The sequence below is a fragment of the Passer montanus genome, unplaced genomic scaffold, assembly GCF_014805655.1.
Source record: "Passer montanus isolate IOZ18808 unplaced genomic scaffold, ASM1480565v1 scaffold6, whole genome shotgun sequence".
Taxonomy (NCBI): Eukaryota; Metazoa; Chordata; class Aves; order Passeriformes; family Passeridae; genus Passer; species Passer montanus.
Window position 1 is genome coordinate 15,948,963 of NW_024371037.1, and position 19,633 is coordinate 15,968,595.

General features: G+C 35.7%; 1 protein-coding gene across 3 annotated transcripts in view; it reads left to right on the top strand.

The window, feature by feature from the left end:
- The window catches only part of SLC16A7 (solute carrier family 16 member 7), an 81,818-nt gene that overhangs the window by 41,483 nt on the left and 20,702 nt on the right, over positions 1-19,633 (top strand). For all 3 annotated transcript variants that reach the window (XM_039726876.1, XM_039726878.1, XM_039726877.1), the window contains one exon: positions 6,055-6,297. In XM_039726876.1, coding sequence (XP_039582810.1) covers positions 6,084-6,297 — 214 coding nt within the window. In that variant the 5' untranslated portion in view covers positions 6,055-6,083. The remainder of the gene's footprint in view (positions 1-6,054; positions 6,298-19,633) is intronic.

Here is a 19,633-nt window from a genome sequence, read left to right on the forward strand (position 1 = left end):
CACAAAAATCTCAGGTGGGTGGTGTGAGTCTTGGGGTGTCCTGTGCAGAGGTAAGAGTTGGACTTGATTCTTGTGGGTCCTTTCCAACTCAGCCTGTTCTGTGGTTCTGTGAATATTCCCACAGCTCAGATCTGTGATTATCCTAGTGTAGCTCAGCAAACAGTTTTTACTGTAGCATCCAATTATCTGCCCAGTTGATGCTGTTCCTAATAATCAGTCCATTGAAATGCTAGACCCTAAGAAGAAAGAAAGTTACAGGGATTTCTCATTTTATCTTACAGCTTGAGACTTTTCCCTCTTTTCTGCTTCCCTCATGGAGCCTGCCTCTGCCAACCTCCTAGACAGTTGGAAAAATGACTTGCATATGTCTGCCTTGGATGTGTGAGGGGCTGTCACGTTCCTACACTGCTTCAAGCACTTGTTTTGTTACTGCTGCAGTGGGATGACAAGTACTCCACAATACTGATTCTGAACTGCAAATAATTACATGTTTTTTCCATAGATACAAATATTTAGAACTAGTTCCTTCATCTGCTCTTCAAGAAAAAACACAATGTTTTGTTTCTCAATAAGCTAGTGATTTAGACTTAAAATACCTGTAGATGTATTTTTAAGAATGAAGTGAAATAGGCTTTAAGTAACAATTGTGATTTTGTGATTATTTTTGCTTTGAGTTTTAGCAAGAGTAGCAAACTCTAACATTAGCCCTACAAGTACAATTTAATATAACATATTATATGTAAGCGATTTTGTTGTCACATAGAAGTCTGGAAAGCATTTACAGACATGACCCTTAGATTCAAGCCTGTAGGAGAAACTTTACAAAACCCAAGATCTTTCTAAAATGCTGTCTAACCTGGGCACATTTTCAGTAGTCTTGGTCTCACACAGGGTGTATTTGTCCTGAAGATTAAACCCTCGTGGAAAAAAGTTAGTGAATTCCAACTCGGAGTGTTGGAAAAATCTTCATCTATCTGGGTTTTATTTATCACATACCTCTTAGTCTCTGAACACAGACAAAAAAGGAGACTATTTTCACATTCAGGATAATTAGCCTGTTCTTTAAGGCTAGGCACCAGAGCTCCTTAGGAGCTGCTTTGCCTCCAGATCTGAGTAGTTAGAACTAAAATTGGAGAACAGACTTCACAAGTAGGGGCAAAGCCTTCTCACAAAACTAACAAGATACTTTTTCCTTCAAAGGCTCAAAATTGTTCCTAAGATTATGACAATAACTTATAGAAGTTGGTGAGGCAATACCATTTGATGAGATGGTACCTGCTATTCTGCCATCCTGCTTAGAACTCATTAAAGAGAGGTTAACTGAAATGGAAAAACTTAGAGAATTTAACCAAGGATCTTTGATAAGAGTATAATTCTTATTTTAGTCATTATATTCTAATGCTTCTACAAAGTAATTTATTTCAAATACAGCAGTGTAATTAATGTGTTAAGGGTAAGTTGGAGCAGCAGGCTATTCAAACCTATAAAACAAACATTGTACCCCACCTGAGCTCCTAGCTCTAGTATTAAGCAGTACAAATAATCTGCATTGGCTACTTAATGAAATTCTAAAATAAACATGTATTTAAAAATCTCAGTCATAACTCATGTTTTATTTGGACATTAGTCTACATGCCAGCTCTGACACTGATCTTAAGACATGATACTTAGGTCACTCAGTCTGTTAACACATTTGTTTCCCATGTCTAAAAGTGGATTATATTTCTCAGGCACCTCACAGGGATGTTATAAGACTGATTTTGCTCAAGTTTGCAAAGCTTTTTGCAGTTCTTGGCTTACTGTCTGGAACTGGAGGGCAGTACACAAATGTGAAGTATTTCTACTATCCTAGCAGCAGCTGGGGATAGATTTTTTACATGCCAGTTCTTATATTCTGGGACATGTGGCTGCTGAGTCAAGTGATGATGGGGCATACTGAGGACAAGGCAGACAAAATGCTAGCAAGCAAACAAACAATTACTCTAACTTTTCAGAGAAAAAAAACTAAAACTCCAAGTAAAATCAGAGTCTTAGTAAACAGGAGAGCAATATAAACCCTTCTCAGAAGGGTCTTTGACAAGCTGTTGTATTGATAGCTGATTCTGGCAGCTGGCATTTGCAGAATATTAATGAAGCATTGGTAGGCGCATGAGCATTTTGAACAGGTTGATAATAACTGACTGAAGTCTACAATGCATGGTATATCAAGATACATTATTTGTTTGTAGCACTTGCTCTTAGTTTGACCTTCTTGCTTGCTTGCTACTTTTTTCCTTTTTTCTTTCTCCCTTTTCTCCTTCCTTTCACATCTATCCTTTTTCCCTTCCTCCTCCCATTTTTTTCTTTATCTCTTTTATTCACTAGTTCTCATATGCTTAATTAAGTTCAAAGGTGATGAAAATGGCAATAAAAATGTTGCTTATCAGGTGTTATAAAAGTGTCCTCTTGTTTCTCTCCTGTTATTTGTTAGCAGAAGCATGCAGCTCCTATCACAGTAAACTGCATTCTTGTTCACTGCTTACATAAATGGGATTTATACAGGGGAACTAGAAAGAGCTTAGGAGAAAATCCTTGTGCACATCTGACTCAGAGTATGTAAAGGCTGAGGAATCTCTGTGTATTTGACAGCGAGAAGTGAGATTGATGGCATCACTCAGGACCCACTCCAGTCGCTATTCCCCTGCTGCTTCCCTGGGAAGGGCAGGCAGTGTTCCTCGCCCACTGCTTGCCTATAAAGGCATAGGTACGAGCAATGCTCCCTGCCTAGCTTTAAGCACATGACAGAATTCATATGACTGACTAAGAACACTGGTGGTGATCTTTATTTGCTCAAGTGCTGTTTCTTTTTTTCTTATTTTGGTCTGGTCCTATGTCCTCCACGTGAACATCATCTCGCATGCTTCTTTTTATGATTTCTGACATATTTCTTTTTATTCTTCAGCCCATAATAACCTATAAGAGTTTCTGAAAAGGCATTTTGATTATCACTGCTTCATTCCTCCATCTTTTGCTTCTTCCTTTATCAATAATTTTGTCTACTAATGTAGAATCCTGGGGTTTTTTAGTTGCTGATGGATTTTGCAGCTGTCATAATGCTACCTATATTACTCAAATATTACTAGTTAGGCATAGGTTAGAGCTGGGTATATTAATGAATTAGACTTCTTTAGGAGGGATTCAGTTTCAGGGATTGCAGCAGGACATTAAGTGCAGATTTTACAGGAGAATACCACTTTATGTCCTGAGCATGTATGATATGTTTGATTTAATGTTTGTGAGAAAATGAACATTTATTTTCACCTTGGTACAAACATGTATTTTTTTTTCCTCTTCACCTTTTATTGACTGGAGCTAATATTGGCCATGATGGTCATAAAAGAGTATCAGGGAAGCTATTCTTAGATCTACTTTGTGGAATAAACAGGAGGTGTGAGATACTATGATCCAGGCTCTTCTTTGTGACAGCCTTATGCCCACTGTAGGTTGGCAGACAGGACTACAGTTGTATGGTGCAGTGGCCTTTGCATCAATGTGCCTCTAGGCTAAGGCATTGCCCCTTTGCTTGTCTCCTTAACGCTCCTGTAATTTACTGTGAAGCTTTTAAAGGGAGGAAAGCACTGAACTGTCAGAGCCTGTTCTTCTACCCTAAAGGGGTGGATGTAGTGGGATCTCTCCAAAATATTAGTGACATTCAGAAACCTTCAGCATTCTTTTAACTAATGTGGTGGCTGTGATTTTTCAAAGTGCTTTTGTATTATTTTTAGGAAAAAGAGTGCTTCCTCAGTAAATTGATAAGCCCCTTCCATTTTTATGAAGAGCAATGTGTTGATGTTGTTTGCCGTCACAAAAATTTATAATAGCGATAGAAGTGTTGTCATGTGAATATTAAATATGAAAACAAATATGCTCAAGCCTTTGAAGTGTAAGAAAACAATAGTTAACCTTTTTTCATTAAACAACCAAAGGTTTTTTCAGATGAGCAGAACAGCTTTTCTGGGATAGATGGCAAACTCTCATTCTTTACTTCCACTTAACTCACAGAAATAGCATCCTGCTTTTTATGGCAAATTTGAGGGTTTGTGCTCTTGAGCATGCAGTTGATCATTTTTATTTGTGCTATAAGTTACAGCGGGCTTTCTGAGATACTCTTCGTTCTAATGGATCTTTATTAGCAGAAATAAAGTAGTGTTTAACAGTGTTCACAAAGTTAAGTCTCGGCAATCAGAATTGTTTCTGTTTGTCCAACTTGTTCTAGTAACAGGTCCAGGTTTTTCTCTCTGAGTTTTCTCAGTGGACTAACATTAAACTGATACTGGGATAAGCAGAAACAAAAGTACATACCTGACGTTCTTTCTGGATATGCATATAAAAAGATTTATATGCTCTGTGTACAGAGCAATAGATACCTATTGCTGCCAGCAGGAAATCTCAGTTATATGGTGCAGAAGTCAAACTACCTGGACTTTTAAAATTTTGCCTAAAAGCCTGATGTTTTAGTCACTGATTCAGCTTTCCCCAGAGGTGTGCCAGCTGCATGAGATTGTAGCTGATGTCTACAGTCAGCTTCAGTGAGCTGGAGAATCAAAAGTACACTGGGTTTCTATCACAGGGTTAGCCTACTAATAAGTAATCTCAAAAACAATATTTTGCTTGTTTTGTGGCATATATTGCACGCAGTGCTACATGGCATTTACTCTAAAAGTACTCCAGGCACTGTCCCAAGAGATAAGTATACGCTGACACAGTTGGTTTTTTTGTTGTTGTTTGTTTTTGTTTTTGTTTTTGTTTTTGTTTTTTTTTTGTTGTTGTTGTTTATCTGTGAAGGTAATCATCTCACCCCCTGTGCTAATGCAGTTTACTGTGAGAAATTGGAATATGCTGTAAGTGGCACAGAAGAAATAATGTAGAGGCTTGATGGTAATCATAAGCATAACAGCAACCTACTCACTGTAATGATCTGCAGTTTTGAATACTAGTATGGCAGGAGACCAAACAAGAGTAATAAGTTGCCTAAATGCCCAGGAAAGAAGTGGGGAGGAAAGAATTTGCAGTTCATACTGTATGTGTAGGCTGGATTACACAGAAAAAAACACAGTGGACTCCAGTGTTTAATAATAATGGGATTTGTTAGTGGAAAGCATCTCAGAAATAAAAAATGGATTTTCACCACTACATATTTTCTAAAAAAGTTAATGCAGAATGTAAAAAAAGTAAGGTTTTATCAGGATGACATTAGCAATATGAAATTTATTTCAGGCTTTAGAAGTGTTGTGTGGATTTGAGCTGCCTAAATGTGTTGGCTACACCTCTTACAATCTCTGTAAAGTATCATTGTGGTGGCAGCTCTTAAGATCCATTCTAAATTATAGAAGAGCTGTGGAAAGCTTCCTGATGTCTTCTAATATGTGGAAACAGCAAAATTGGTACCATCAAGCTCCAGCTTGTTCCTGCAAGTAATATCAACATCAAAATATCAAGATCTTAAGAGTAAAATATGGAATTTTAATAATACCTATTTATTTTATGGATACACAGGGAATTTTAAATATCTCCTTAGATCTCTGCTTTTCAGATGTTGGCAATTTGTTCCTCTGTGTTGTTGATGATGATTTTGCTGTGGTACCAATAAATCTCACTAACACTTATTTATAGCATTTAATTGTAATTTAGGTGTAACTTCTTTCCATTGTTTCTTCTCCTACACTGTAGATTGTAGAGCTACATAAATTAACCCATGCAAACTAGTCACTTTGCAATAAGTGACCAATTCGAAATACAACTTCACTGACTGAGATGAGTAAATTTTAACAGTTGCCACATATTGACTAGGCTATTGGAAATATTGTTGCCACAAGTATTTTTGCAGAACAGCTTTTTCTTCTAAAATCAGGTACTCTTGTGCTGTGGTCTCATGAAAGCTGGAAATTGATCTTTACTCCAAGGGTTTTTTATGTTCCCTGATGACTAGATGATAGATGACTATTAAATAATGTTGTTTGATATGGGGAAAAAGGAAAAAAAAATTGACAATCTGTTTCTTTCCTTGTTTTTCAGTCTAGTTGGAGAAGAGTCAGAGACCAAAAATGCCACCTGCAACAGGAGCACCAGATTACCCACCTCCTGATGGAGGCTGGGGATGGGTTGTGGTCTTTGGGGCTTTTATCTCCATTGGATTTTCCTATGCCTTCCCCAAAGCCATCACAGTGTTCTTCAAAGAAATACAAGAGATCTTCCACACATCATATAGTGAGATAGCTTGGATATCATCGATAATGTTGGCTGTCATGTATGCAGGAGGTAAGACATTCATGAAATTAGTTAATTATTTTGCTTGGTTGGTTTTTTCATATGGTCTTAAAGCATTATTTCCCCATTGGGCCTTTTCTTTGTTCCTGTACCTAAGATTTAGGTAATTTGGATAAAAAAAGATTTTGCAATTTTTCCCTAAATTCACAATTTTCAGGAGTATAATTTGGCAACAAATCAATGCTCAAATAATTTCTTCTGGGTCTAGGGGTAAATTTGGTCAATTTCCACTGCCTTGATGAGATTTCTCAGTACATCCAAGGATGAAGCTTAATTACAGAAAATTATTACAGCAATGAGGGTTCATTCATGAGACACAGGTATTCCTCTGTAGACAGGGGGTTTACATCTGGTCCTTATTTGTCCTAAGAGTGATGTTTCAAACATGCCCTCTGTATGACAGCTAAGATGCAGACACTCTTATTCTGGGGACTGAACAGTGAACATAAATTCTCTGATACCTTTTTTCTTGTAAGCAAGCAAGTAAAGAACAAGGCAGATGTTAAAGGATTTTAAAGCATAAAGCTATGTTTAATAACTAAGTGTCAAATCTGCTTTGACAGGCTTTGTGTCTATCAACCCCAAAGACTAACTTGTTAAATTCTGCATGGTTTCTTCATTTTATCAGGATTTTATTCTCCTTTAAGTATTGGTGAGAGCTAGCTGCTGCTTAGACAAAACACTTAGACAGTTCAAAGGTGTGAATTATGTTAATTCAGGCAACAGATCTGGCATTTCTCTTTCTTTTCATGTTAAGAGATAACCACCTGGAGCATCTGACTATTTGCACTGATGGAGCAATTAAATGCATACATTTACAAACCTGTGTTTATGTAGATGTATATGTGTGAATGTATAGACATAGAGCCTGAAAACAGTGTGCTGATAGCATACTGATACTGAAACTTTAATTACTGAAGAGTGTCGCTCCAGTATTTTTCAGAAGTGATATCTGTGTAACAGTCAAGTAAAGTGTTGTCAGGTCCAGCAAATGATCTGTTGAAGGGTGAGTGAAGTGTCATTTCCAGCATGGTAGTTTTTTTTTATCTCTTCTTTCATTCTCCCTAAGCTCTGACACATGAATGGCCCTACCTGACTTAGCAGTCAAGGAAGTAAGGAGCATGCCTACAAAGAGGATCTGGCTATCTGGATTGCTCTCTCCAAACCTTTTTCCCTGTCTGACTACAATAATTAAGCTGGGGTCATCATAGCATTAGCTTTTGCACCTCAGTTGATGGGATGGAAAAATTGATCTTTTTTTCAAATTCTGTCAATCACAGAGACCTTATGAAGATATCTTAACAGGTGGTATCAATATCAAAAAATATATCTATCTATATCTATCTAATATCTATTCAGATATTTTAATACTTTTTTATTCATATACTAATAGAAAATTGTAAGTTACTGATATAAAGGATTTTATAGGACCAGTGACAATAGTCAAGTGAATTCACCAAAATTCACCAGATGAAGAAATAACTTGAAGCAATCAAGAGTGGAGTGAAAGACGGTATATCTCATCATATTCAAGTCCCCCCCTAATGCAGCACTTTCTGAAGGGTGCATGCATCAGCACTGGCACTGTGGAGTGTACCTGAGTAACTGTGGAAGCCTCTGAACAAAGTTCTGAACCCATCTGCATGAGAAGAACACAGGTGTTGAAAGATGGATATTTTTTCTGCTTTCTGTATGCTGTGACTTGGTCACCCTGAGCCCCTTTAACAATGTAAAGCAGGCTTGCTCTATAGTGCAGGTGCTGCTATGTTGTGTTCTCTTCATAACATTTCATTTATGCCATTTCTGTCAGGTCAAAGTTCACTCATGTTTCATTGACAGTGCACATACAAATCTCAGGACATTTCCCTGTGGTCATTTTTATCTGTAAGGTTCAATGTGCACAGCTTTGCCTATTAAATACAAAAGATTCAGTATTTCTGCCTTTTCTCTAGTACTTCTTTGACTGTTCTGATTTCCAGTTGCTACTTCCACTTGTATTTCAACATTAAAAACTACAAAATTGTTTGCTATTCATTCTGCTAACACCTACCCCGTTTACTACAAAGATTATCAGCACAGGAACAGTAAACAGAGTTGTTTGGATATCTTGTTACAGACGCTTGGTTTTAAAATGCTGAGAATGACGATCCTGCCTGATATAAACACTCTTTGAAGCCAAAGCTTCTCTGGGACCACTTCCTAAAAACTAGGCCATTTAGACAATCACTGGCAGAATATGAAATAGCAATCCGGAAAAACATTTCTGAAGGAAATCACTTCATTGTTTTTACTGTCTGAAGGTGGTTTGATTCTTCACATTTGATGTGCTGTAATGTGAAATACACGTTCAGGCCACAAGTACAAGGTGCATTGTTTACTATGGAGTGTGATACGTGCACCTGCGATGAACACTAGTCATCATGCTACTAATGAAAGTAACCTGAAAATATCTAAGATCTGTCATCTTCATTATAGCTTAGCGTTCAACCTATTAATCACCACAGTGGGGTCAGTGAATAAGTTAGACTCTGTACAGACACTTTTTGCTTTGGAGGCTGCAGCCTCTTGCAGTAATTAGCTGGCATCTGTGTTTCTGCAACAAGGTATTAACTTACCTTTCAATGCCTCAGAAAAAAGCTCCAGTAAGGAGCTAAAAGAATGTTAATTATATTTATCACTTACTTCATACTTAGAATAAATGGCATTAAATTACAGCAGACCATCTGGCAATCCATATGGTCTCCTGCAGTCCTGGTTAATTCCAGCAAATAGGTCAAGCACAGCATTCACCCTTTTAGGAAAGCACCAGGCAGAGGTGACAAATCTGATAAATCAAATCAATATGAAACTAATTTTCTCTCTCAATCTGGCACAATATGCAGTTTCATATTGTTTTCTGTTGTGTTTTAGGAGGTTGGTTTGTTTGTTTTCTTAAGCTCTCTCTTCCTTCTTCCCCCACTCCCCAACCTTTTGATATTTGTTAGAGTTTACTAAAAAGGCATCCCAAAAAGCAAGATCCACATCACTATGTGATTAAGGTTACAAGTATTGCACAGCCTCTACTGTTCAGGCCCTGCTTGATAAAAGCATCCTCTGGAGAAGAGTAGTAGTTCAGTCTCCATGGTAACTCCTTCTTCTGCCTCTCTTGAGCAGAGACTGTCAATTGCATTAAATTAAGGGTGATGGGTTTGTGATGGATTCCTACACCCAAGGGACTGAGATTGGGACCACCAGACTTTTGTCACTGGAGGACAGAAGCTGGAATAAAATGGAATTAGTTGAGTTATCCTGGAAGCACAATCTGCATTCTTGTATGTGTATGAACAGATATGTGTATAAAATGCATGTACATGTATGTCTTAGGTATATAAAATATATGTGTATCCATATACTTACAGAGTCATATTTCTGCTCCAACACACAGAGAAATTAAGGAATTAAAGAAAAAGTTCAAATACATTTAACCTCAAGGTCTCTTGGTTCATTCTTCTCTTTTTCAAAACTTTACCTCTCACTTTGTGCAGCGTTATCAGCCAAAGGTGATTAAGGAGCTTCTTATCAGAGTTCGATCTGTTTCCAGTAAAAATGTTTTCATTGCTTTCAGTGTGGGTTTGATAGGAGCCACAGTGGCAGCTATGAAAGCCATGTGACAGGTCTGGTGATTTCAGACAGAGCTGACCTTGAGCTTTAGATTTCCTCAGGGAAAAAGCAGTTTGTTCACTCACTGGTCCTTAACTCTTTTTCTGTCATTTTCCAGGGACGGTTTCAGTTTGCGGTTTTTGTTTTGTTTGTTTGTGTGGTTTTTTTCTCAAAAAGAACTTTTTGGGTGTAACATCGAGTTATGAAGATTAGCTTGAGAGCTGATAAATCCTTCAAGCCATTCCCAGCTGTGAACTGTGGGACAGTTTTACTGGCCTGAAGTTCAGAAAACATAAAAGTTTCATTTAAATTCTGGATAATGTTTCTGAGTAAATAATTAAAAACACATCTTTAGACTGCTTTTGAAGAAAGATGCTGTATAAGTGTATGGTGTGGCCATTATAATTTTTCAAAACATACTTATTCTTAAAAAATGTAGCACTTAATATCTTCCTTTCTCTTCAATATTGATAAGTTATTCAAGTCGGAAGTGTTTCCAAACAATAGCAAACCCTTGAACGATTTTTCATGTGACAGCACAAAAGTAACCTATAGACAAATCCTCATTTTGACTTTGTCTAATATTAATGTGGAAAATAACGTATCATATGGTATGTTCAAAATATTTGTGATTTTATCTCAGTGGGTGTTTTGGTGATATTGCTGTGAAGATGAAATGGCATGCACAGTGGAGATGACAGTTGTGAAATCCATGTAACACAAACAACAGATGGTTATGGATTTTCACTTTTGGGCAGAACCTGGGTTCCTACACTTTTCTTTCTTCCTGATAACATTTTCTAATTTCGGTTTTATAGATACTGGCACAAGGAATCCAGTGGCCATCAATATGGAGATTGAGAAGCTTTCTTGAGTTGTCATATCTCCTTTGTTGTCAGGGGCAAGTGTTTTTCCCCATTAGAATATGCAAAGTGTTGCATTTTAATAACCTCATTTAGAGTGCCCTTGAAAGCAGAACTTACTAACTTTCTGAGTTCTTCATGGGCATAAGGGAATACTTCACATTTAGCCTGAGATATATGAAAAACATCTATGTCAAGTTAATTTGAGACTCGCAGATAAAGGAAAAGGAGTCGTAATGAGGTTTCACAAGAACAGAGCATTTTGACTCTTACTAGCAAATGAAGATAAGAGTAACAAAATATTATAAAGGTACATTAGTTCAGTTCTTAAAACACAAGACCTGAATGCTAAAGCCTGTGACGGGTAATACAGCCAGGTCTTGTATTTCTTGGAAGGCTTTGAGTTTTAGTAAAACTGGACGTTGTGGGGTAGTTTTCTGCAGAAGCAATGCATGTTTTAAACAGAGATGTCTTCCTAGATGTTTAGAAAACACTAAAATGGTCAAAGGAAGAAAGGTGAAAAAACCCCAAAAACATCTGTTTTAGATGGTTTTATACATTTTCTTTTCAAACAGGTTTGTCACCTTATGTACAGGAACAAGATGTTTCTTTCCTCTGCAACTTTTTACATTTTGCTGAACAGATAAGAACTAATTGCTAAATATTCAGTGCCTTTTGGGGATCCAATTTTGTCAAGTTTTCATGAAAAAAGGGTTTTGCTGGGATCTGGATGCACTTAGGAAGCCAGTCTCCAAGTTAAGGACATGCTTCCACTGAGAGAAATAAGGAGTTTTTTGTCTTTTATTGTGTTAATTTTGAGTAACTGTCAGAAAAGCATTACATGATACAGAGTTCCCACTGTGTTTCTACTAACCTCTTTTGATGTTGCAGACATAGAGTATTGGTCATGGTTTGATACATACGATCACCTGGGGCATGCTTTAGAGGGGAACATGGCAGTGCTGGGTTAATGGTCGTACTTGGTGATCTTAGAGATCTTTTCTAACTTTAACAATTCCATGTTTCCATAGAAATATTTGTGGTAATTTAAAGTTAATTAACTTGATCCTTTTACTAAAACAGGTCTCATTTACATACAAGTAAGCAATGTGGATTACGTAATGAACATTAATTAATAACTCTCCCTTTGTAAGACTTTGTCTTTATCTTAATTTGGTTTTACAGACAGGATTTTCAATAAGTAAATAAATATTGACAGCTTTTTTTATCTGCAAAAATGATGCTTTTTTGATTTTCACTTAATTTCAATTAATAGGTCAAAGTCTAACAATAATAAATAACATGCATCATTTTCTAAAGGGCTAAAACTTTGGGTTTGTTTAAGAAAGGTATCAAGGGACAAAATGAAGCCTTTGATATGTTCATTGAGCTTGTAAAACTTTGAGGAAAGAATGCTTATTTTGTGAGTACTGCAAATGTTGGATTAGTTCCCATATAGTTTTTCAGTGGATCATACAATGGCTGTGTTCGTGATGTGTGTGGGGTAATTCAAAGGTAATGAAACAATGGTCTAGTGCAACTGGGAATCATGAGACATTTATGCAGATACCAGAGAAGAACTGTGGGGAAGGAAAAGTCTGTGTATACCATTGTAGTCACCCAGCACTTCAAATGAAAGAATAAACCCAGCAGTTTACAAAGACCTTATTATAGATTTTTACTGTTCCATTGTTTTGGAATGTCTAAGTACTATTCCCTTGTTTATTTTGGAGCGTATATTCAAGGAAAACAGAGTTGTACTGATATGTTTAGAAGATATTCTAAGCCAGTATCAAATGGCAACAGCTGAGACATATTGTGATTCATAAAGATATGTAGTTCTGCAGTCATTAGCAGGGGTGAGTGTGCCAGAGACTTTTGACAGGTTTATGGTGATGCCAGAGGAACAGCAAAAATAAAAAATTGTGATGGTTTAGAACATTTTTTTTTATGATTATATTAGGTACTCTTTAAATTGATTTACTAATTTTGAAGATTTTTGCAAAGACCACATGGCACATGTGTTTAAATGTATAAACCATATGAAGAGTTTTTTAGGAGTCAGAACCTTTTAATGTAATAGTGATATTCTATTGAGATTCTGTACATCCAAGAATACAAATGAATGTAGCTTTAGTAGTTAATACGTGTTTTGTTGGTGCATGCAAGCCAAAGAAAATCTTAGCTTTCTTTTCCACAAATTTTGGCAGGTATATTTTCATTGTCAAGAAACAATTAAGTATTTGCATTGCGGTTCTACATGATTTTTGTTTGGGGGAATATCTACTATGTCATGCCATCCAAATGAAAGATGTGATTAAAACAAGAACTCTGTTTTGAAATGAGATGTTGATTTCCACATATAGTTCAAACACATTTTTTAACGGTTTCTCACTGATGATGGGAATGTGTCCCCGTTTGGTTTTCTATACACAATACTTTGAAACACATGCCATTAAGAGGTTTAACTTTTAGAAAACTTCGAAGAAAGTAATGGTATCCTTACAACTTCTTAGCAATAGTAGCTGGAGATAATATGAACAGGATTCATGTGTTTCGTCTTCCTCAGCAAAGGTACCTACATCTGATCGGTGTCTAGACATCTTCTGTTGTCAGTCTTCCTGTCCCAATAAAGATGGGAATTTCTAATTCATTCCTTCAGAAGCTAAATGTCCAAAACACATCAAATGCAAAACATATTTGGCTTTTGAGTGCTAAAAGAATCTAGAGGTGAAGTTCAAATTTTGCACAAATCTGAGTTGATGCCACCCTACATGGCATCAACTAATACATTATATTTTGCTATCTAGAGACCTTGAAATCTAAGAATATTCTTAGAGATACACATCCATTGTTAAGGATTTTAAGCTCGTTGTGTTTATGGTTTGATTGCTTCTTTAATCTTCTTTTATGTTAAATGGGTTATACTTCTCCCAAGTTCCAGTGACACTGACTCAGTTGCATTAGTTTTAATCCAATTAAAAATACCTGGTAATTTTAACAGTACCTTTGAGCATGTAAGTGTTCTCTTACCTTGCAATGACTTTCCTCATACCCGTAATTCCCTTTCTTCCATAAACAGATAAGAAAAAAACACAACTGGCTTGTCTAATAATTGTCTAAGTTTACATACTTCTGTAGCTGATTATAAGCTGATAGAAATCTGTGTATCTGTTATATCTGTTTCTTATGTTCTGTGAATGATTTAAAAGTTAAATGCAGTTCAGTCTCTTTGTAACAAGATCTCCAAACACTTCTCTTATCAGTATCATCTGGCAGCCCCAGCTTTGTCATGCTGCGAACCTTACCTATACTGCTCTCCTGTGGAGGAATCCTTTGCACTTCCTGGAACAGAACTTACCTGACTGAAATTTGTAGCTTCTCTGTCCCACATATATTGCTTCTAGATTTGCAGAATTTCCCAAGAACTCTGCACCAGCTTTCAAGATTGGACTGGCACAAGAGAAGGCAGTAAATGTCCTATTTGGCCTTCCCTAGAAAGTGGAGTAGTCTTATGTCCTTGGAAGTAAAATTTCACTCAGAAAAGCTTCTGGAGCAGTGCTGGTCTAAATGATTTGAATTATTAGCATGTACCCAACTTGCAAAATTAATCTCTCCATATTGCTAAGCTTTAAGTGTACGTAATAAGGTGAATGAGTCTGCTATTACTTGCCTCGTCAGAATAGTTGTAATTTTCAGAGCAGCAAGTAAACAAAGTGCAGGAGGTTTTACTTCTCGATATTTAACTTAAAGACTGTCTTTAGAGGAATTATACAATCCATAAGAAACCAAAACTCCAGAAGGGGTACCATGAAACATTTGATTAAAGAACATAAGGGTTTAAAGCTGGAGAGAAGGAACACCTTCACTGATGATGTTACTCTCTTATCAGAGACATCTAAAATAACTGTGTGGGACTCCATTTCAAGTGTGGGCATTGATGCTTATCCTGCAAGAAATGCTTCATTTTAAATACCTTAGTGATCTCATAATGTTCAAAGTTAAATTAATTTTTTTCACCTTCATAAAATCAACATATAAACATGTTTATATGTTTATGCAAATATGTTCATTGTTAGGTGTGTTTGCAACATTAAGACTTCCTGGCAGTGTACCTTCAATGACTTACATTATTTCAGAGGCATTCATTAAAATTTCATTTTTATTTATATTCACCTAAAAAAGACATGATTCATAAATGATTAATATATTTTTCCCCAAATAAAATGTGAATAAAATATAGAATACTAGCTTTGAAGATTTACAGGATTTGAGCAAAGCTGGTGGTATTGACTTTATTGAAGTAATCACTGGATACAACTTCTGACTTATTTGTTAGTAAGCTGATATCTGCTTCATAAATGGAAAACAACAATCTAAGGACACAGTACAATTTGACCTTAAGTATGAATCTCCTAACTTTGATTTTAATTTTTTGGTTTCCATAGAGCTCCAGTGCTGCAAAGTTCTCTGAGAAATCAAGAATCAGGGTCTGTGGCTATAAGGATTATTCATTGAAACAACAGATTGTGTAACAAAACATTTCCAGGTAGTGACCTGAAATTGTATGATTCTCACATGGGAAAAAAATGTAGTCAGCATTGGAGATGATTCTAAGGGGCTCATCCCCCTTACATGAACAATCACTCAGAGGATTGCACCTCACAGAATGAGATGTGGCAGTTAATCTCAGAGAGAGGTTCAGTGTGTGTTAGGTGACTGCATATACAGTAATAAACACCACTTTGGGTTTATACTAAAATAAGAAACTATAGAATTGCAAGTTTCCTAAGTCTGGTAGTGATATGCAATATGATACCTAATAACCTTGGAAAAAATGTTTGTAATTATTTTGAGCTAAGAGGAAGAATTAGTTCCTGGTAATGCTGCACAGTTATATTTTAAATTTGTTTATTTATATGGCAGAACACACTGGAGATATTTCAGAGTGAGTTTTTTGAAGAGTTTTAATTTAGCTGAAAATTCTGAGGCTTGAAATTTTTATTTCAGCTTGGGAATAAATTTGATGATAAAGCATAATGTTGGTTCATGCAATGCTTTTTAATTTTTTGTATTGTTTCTTAAAAATCAACTAGCATGCCAGCTAATATATGTGAGAGTTATTCTCTTGTCTTTTACACAGCACCATAGTTTATACCTGTGGAAAGAGTGTGCAAGGTTACATTTGCCACTGTGATTTAGAAGCTCTTCATATTTACTTACGCAAATGTAAACAGTAAGCTGAGTGCAAAGCACTTGACCCTATGCTCAGAGAGCCAGAGCTGAAGTGGCAAATGGGGTTAAGACAAGAACAAATTTGTATTATGGAATTTCTTCCAGATTATTTCACCTGATGTTGTAAAAAAATTACCTGACAAAGTGTTCAGATATACATATTGCCTAGATGAGTCAAAGTTCTGACCAATTGCTTTCCAGTATGATGTATTAAAACTTACTAAAAGAAACATAGTTCCTCTTGTAGGAAGGAAATATTACTTTCCTCAGTAATATTCTCCTCACAGGCACACATGGTAAATCTTTGCAGAAGTAGGTATATTTCATTGGATTATTTTAATATGTTCTTGCTGAAGAATATCAACATAATTCTTTAGTGGAAAGGTGGCTCCAGAAATGCATGATGCTTAGGCAGTATCTGTAATACAAATCATGAAAAGCCAGTATTTTAATGGGCACTAATTTATTTTGCATTTATGATGCATCACAGTCATTAGAAGGAAGATGCTTTGCATTACTAGATGGAGAACAAGGTTTCTACCAGTGGCAGGTTGTTTATTTCTTCACAGCAGGTAAAAAACCCCTCCTGTTCAAAAGCCACACGAATACTATTTGCAAGTGCAAGAGGATGGGACTAGGTCACCAAGACCCTTGATGTTGCTTTTTGAAGCAGTGCTCAAATACTCTTGGTTCATGTAAGCAGAGCCAATGTAGACTTTCCCACTTGCACACTTTCAGTAAATCTTGTCTAGGAGGTGCATCCTCTGCTGCTACAAGGGAAAGAACTATGTAGACTGTGTAGAGAATGTCATGAACATTGTTTCCTCTCTAGTCCAGCCAAAATGCAGATGCCATAGCAGCCTTTGTCCAACTCCCTCATAATATATTTCTTTTCCACTGTCCAAGTCCCAGGCTTTTTCTACTAATTTTTCATGATTCATTCACTCCTAACTTGGTCATAATTTATGCTAATTTTGATAGAGTCCACAAAATAAATGGCATGTGACTCTACACAGAGAACAATTCAAAAATTTGAAGCCACATCAAGTAAAGCTTTCTCTAAAGCAGATGGAAATCTAAAAGTGACAGTTCGATGGCAAATTCAGCTCTGATGAGAAAACATATGTGAGGTGGGTATGGGAATGTGCAAAGATAAACTGACATCTACTCAGATGTAAAGATTTAGAAAATGTATCTGATTTCTCCGTTGCTTTCATTGCATGGAGTTATTCTGAGACATGCATTTGTGCACAAAAGGCTAGAGAGAAGCAAGGAAAATAGAATGAGAAGATATTATAAAACATTTTTAAATTTTTGATTATTCAGTAAATATTTTTTTAATATTATTTTTAGAAAGCAGTTAAATACGGGTTTTCTTAAATTTAAGCAAATTGGAAATCATGGGCTCACAGAATAGTTGGGTTGGGAAACTCAGAATTTTGCACACGTTGACTGAGTTATCCTCAAAATTTCCACTTCTTTTAGGATTTAATAAAGGCTACTAATTTGAGGATAGTTGAAATGAAGATGCATTGAAAAAATGAAAAACATCACATAAATCTTGTTACTGTTTTTGATCAAGAATTATTTTGATAAATGTTGGCTGTTCATTACTCTGTTTTTGGGGGTTTTTCCTCATGTTTCTAGGCATTTTACAGTTTATATTGCTTTTAGTCTTTTTGACCAGGAAGACAAATAGTCAGTGTTTTTTTACTTTACATATAATTCTATAATTTTACAGATTTTTCTCAATATAAGCAGGTGCTATTTTTTCACTTGTCTGAAAACAGGGAAAAAACCAAAGCAAATGAAGCTCCACAAAGAGTCCCAGTTTTAATTGGCAACTGAATGTATTTTGAAAAATAGCGGGGAAAATGCAAATTCTGTGTCCAGTATGATCCCATTAATACACTACCATTGTCTCCACTAACACTCTAAATAGGTGCCAAAAGGTAATGAGAATGTTTACTTCCCATTATATATATATATATATATATCTGTGTCTTTTAAACACAGATAAATTCCCTTCCCCCATCTGTTTCTTTTGTCCTGTCTCTTCCCCTCACTCTTCCCTTTTCCCTTTTCCTTCCCTGTTCCCATTCCCTCAGCACATTGGGAACTATCTATCATTAAATATTTATTTTATTACAAAATATGATATTTTATTATAGTATCACATTATTTAGAAATTTTCTAATTTATGATTTGTAGAGGAGTTTGGGAAATTGACAAACTTAGGCTTCTAAATATTGGCACCGAAAGACATGCATTTTGCTGGATATTAGTAAAAAAATTGTAATTAAAATGATAAAATAATGTGTTACATTGGCTTTTTTTTCCTATAAAATAGAGTTTAAGCCTAATGATACTAATGTGTTACGTGCATTTGGAAATAATCTTACAATGTTATTGACAATGACCTGAATATGATGACTTCTCTGGACCCTTCCAAGTTATAAATACATACATCCAGATTTATACTTCTCATCACATTTATTCTAAGTATGTAGATGAGATTTAATGATCCACTCATGATCCATAATTCACAGTAAGAGGTCCACAGAAACATCATAGGTAATAGCTTCAGTATTTTCAATTTGAAGTTTAATTATACAGTGCAAAACTGAGAGCAGAAAGGAATATGATAAAGGAGCAACTGAGAGGAAGCAAGTGTCTTGTGCTTTCCCTGAAATTACGTATTATTGCCTGCAACAGTGTATAAGGAATAATTTCTAAGTTGAGTTAGTTATAATATTATTCTGGAAGAAAACAAATAAACTGTAGGATGGGGTGCAGGATGGAAATGGAATATTGCATGAACTTTAACATGATGGGCAATTTGTAGAAGACAGAGAAATCCAAATGACAATCTTAACTGAAGTTAGCTGGATTTTTGAGTGTAAATGCATTATCTGAAAAATTTATTGATTTGAGTTGGAGAGAATACATACCTAAGAACTACTAAATAGCCTGGACTATTGTATTTGTTGTGGCTTTTTGCTCTCTAAAATTCTGCTAGGCAGAATTGACAAAGTATTATTCTGTTTCCAGGAAAGGTAGCCAGGGATTTTTTAAGTGTTATAAAATAATAAATGATAATAAGGAATAATAAATAGAAGGTGGTGAATAATGAACTTCTACATTTATTGTGTTCGCGTATGCATACACACAGATTTTTAGAAAAGACAGCCATTCCTCAAAGAGGAAGGAAGATAGAAAGAAAAAGAGGGAAGTCTTTGTAACTATCCAATAACATGATTTATGAAAAATGTCTATGAAGAAATAAAACAAATATTTGCATGAACTATTCAGTTTGGTTATTTTTTCTTTTTTCTTTTTTTTTTTTTTCTTGGAGGGGGGTAGTTTGGCTCTTTTATAGTACTCAACAGTTATCTTTTAGATCAACTACATATCTCTTATTTTCAGTTTGCTATAATTTTTACACTGGTATACTGTAACCTCTGTCTTTTTTTTTTTTTTTAAAGTTTTATATCTGCAGAAAATTGCCACCCTTTGTAACAGCATAATATACAGAACTTGTTTAGCAATCTGGTTCACAGTTAGCAAGCAGTAAAGGCAAGTTTGATAGC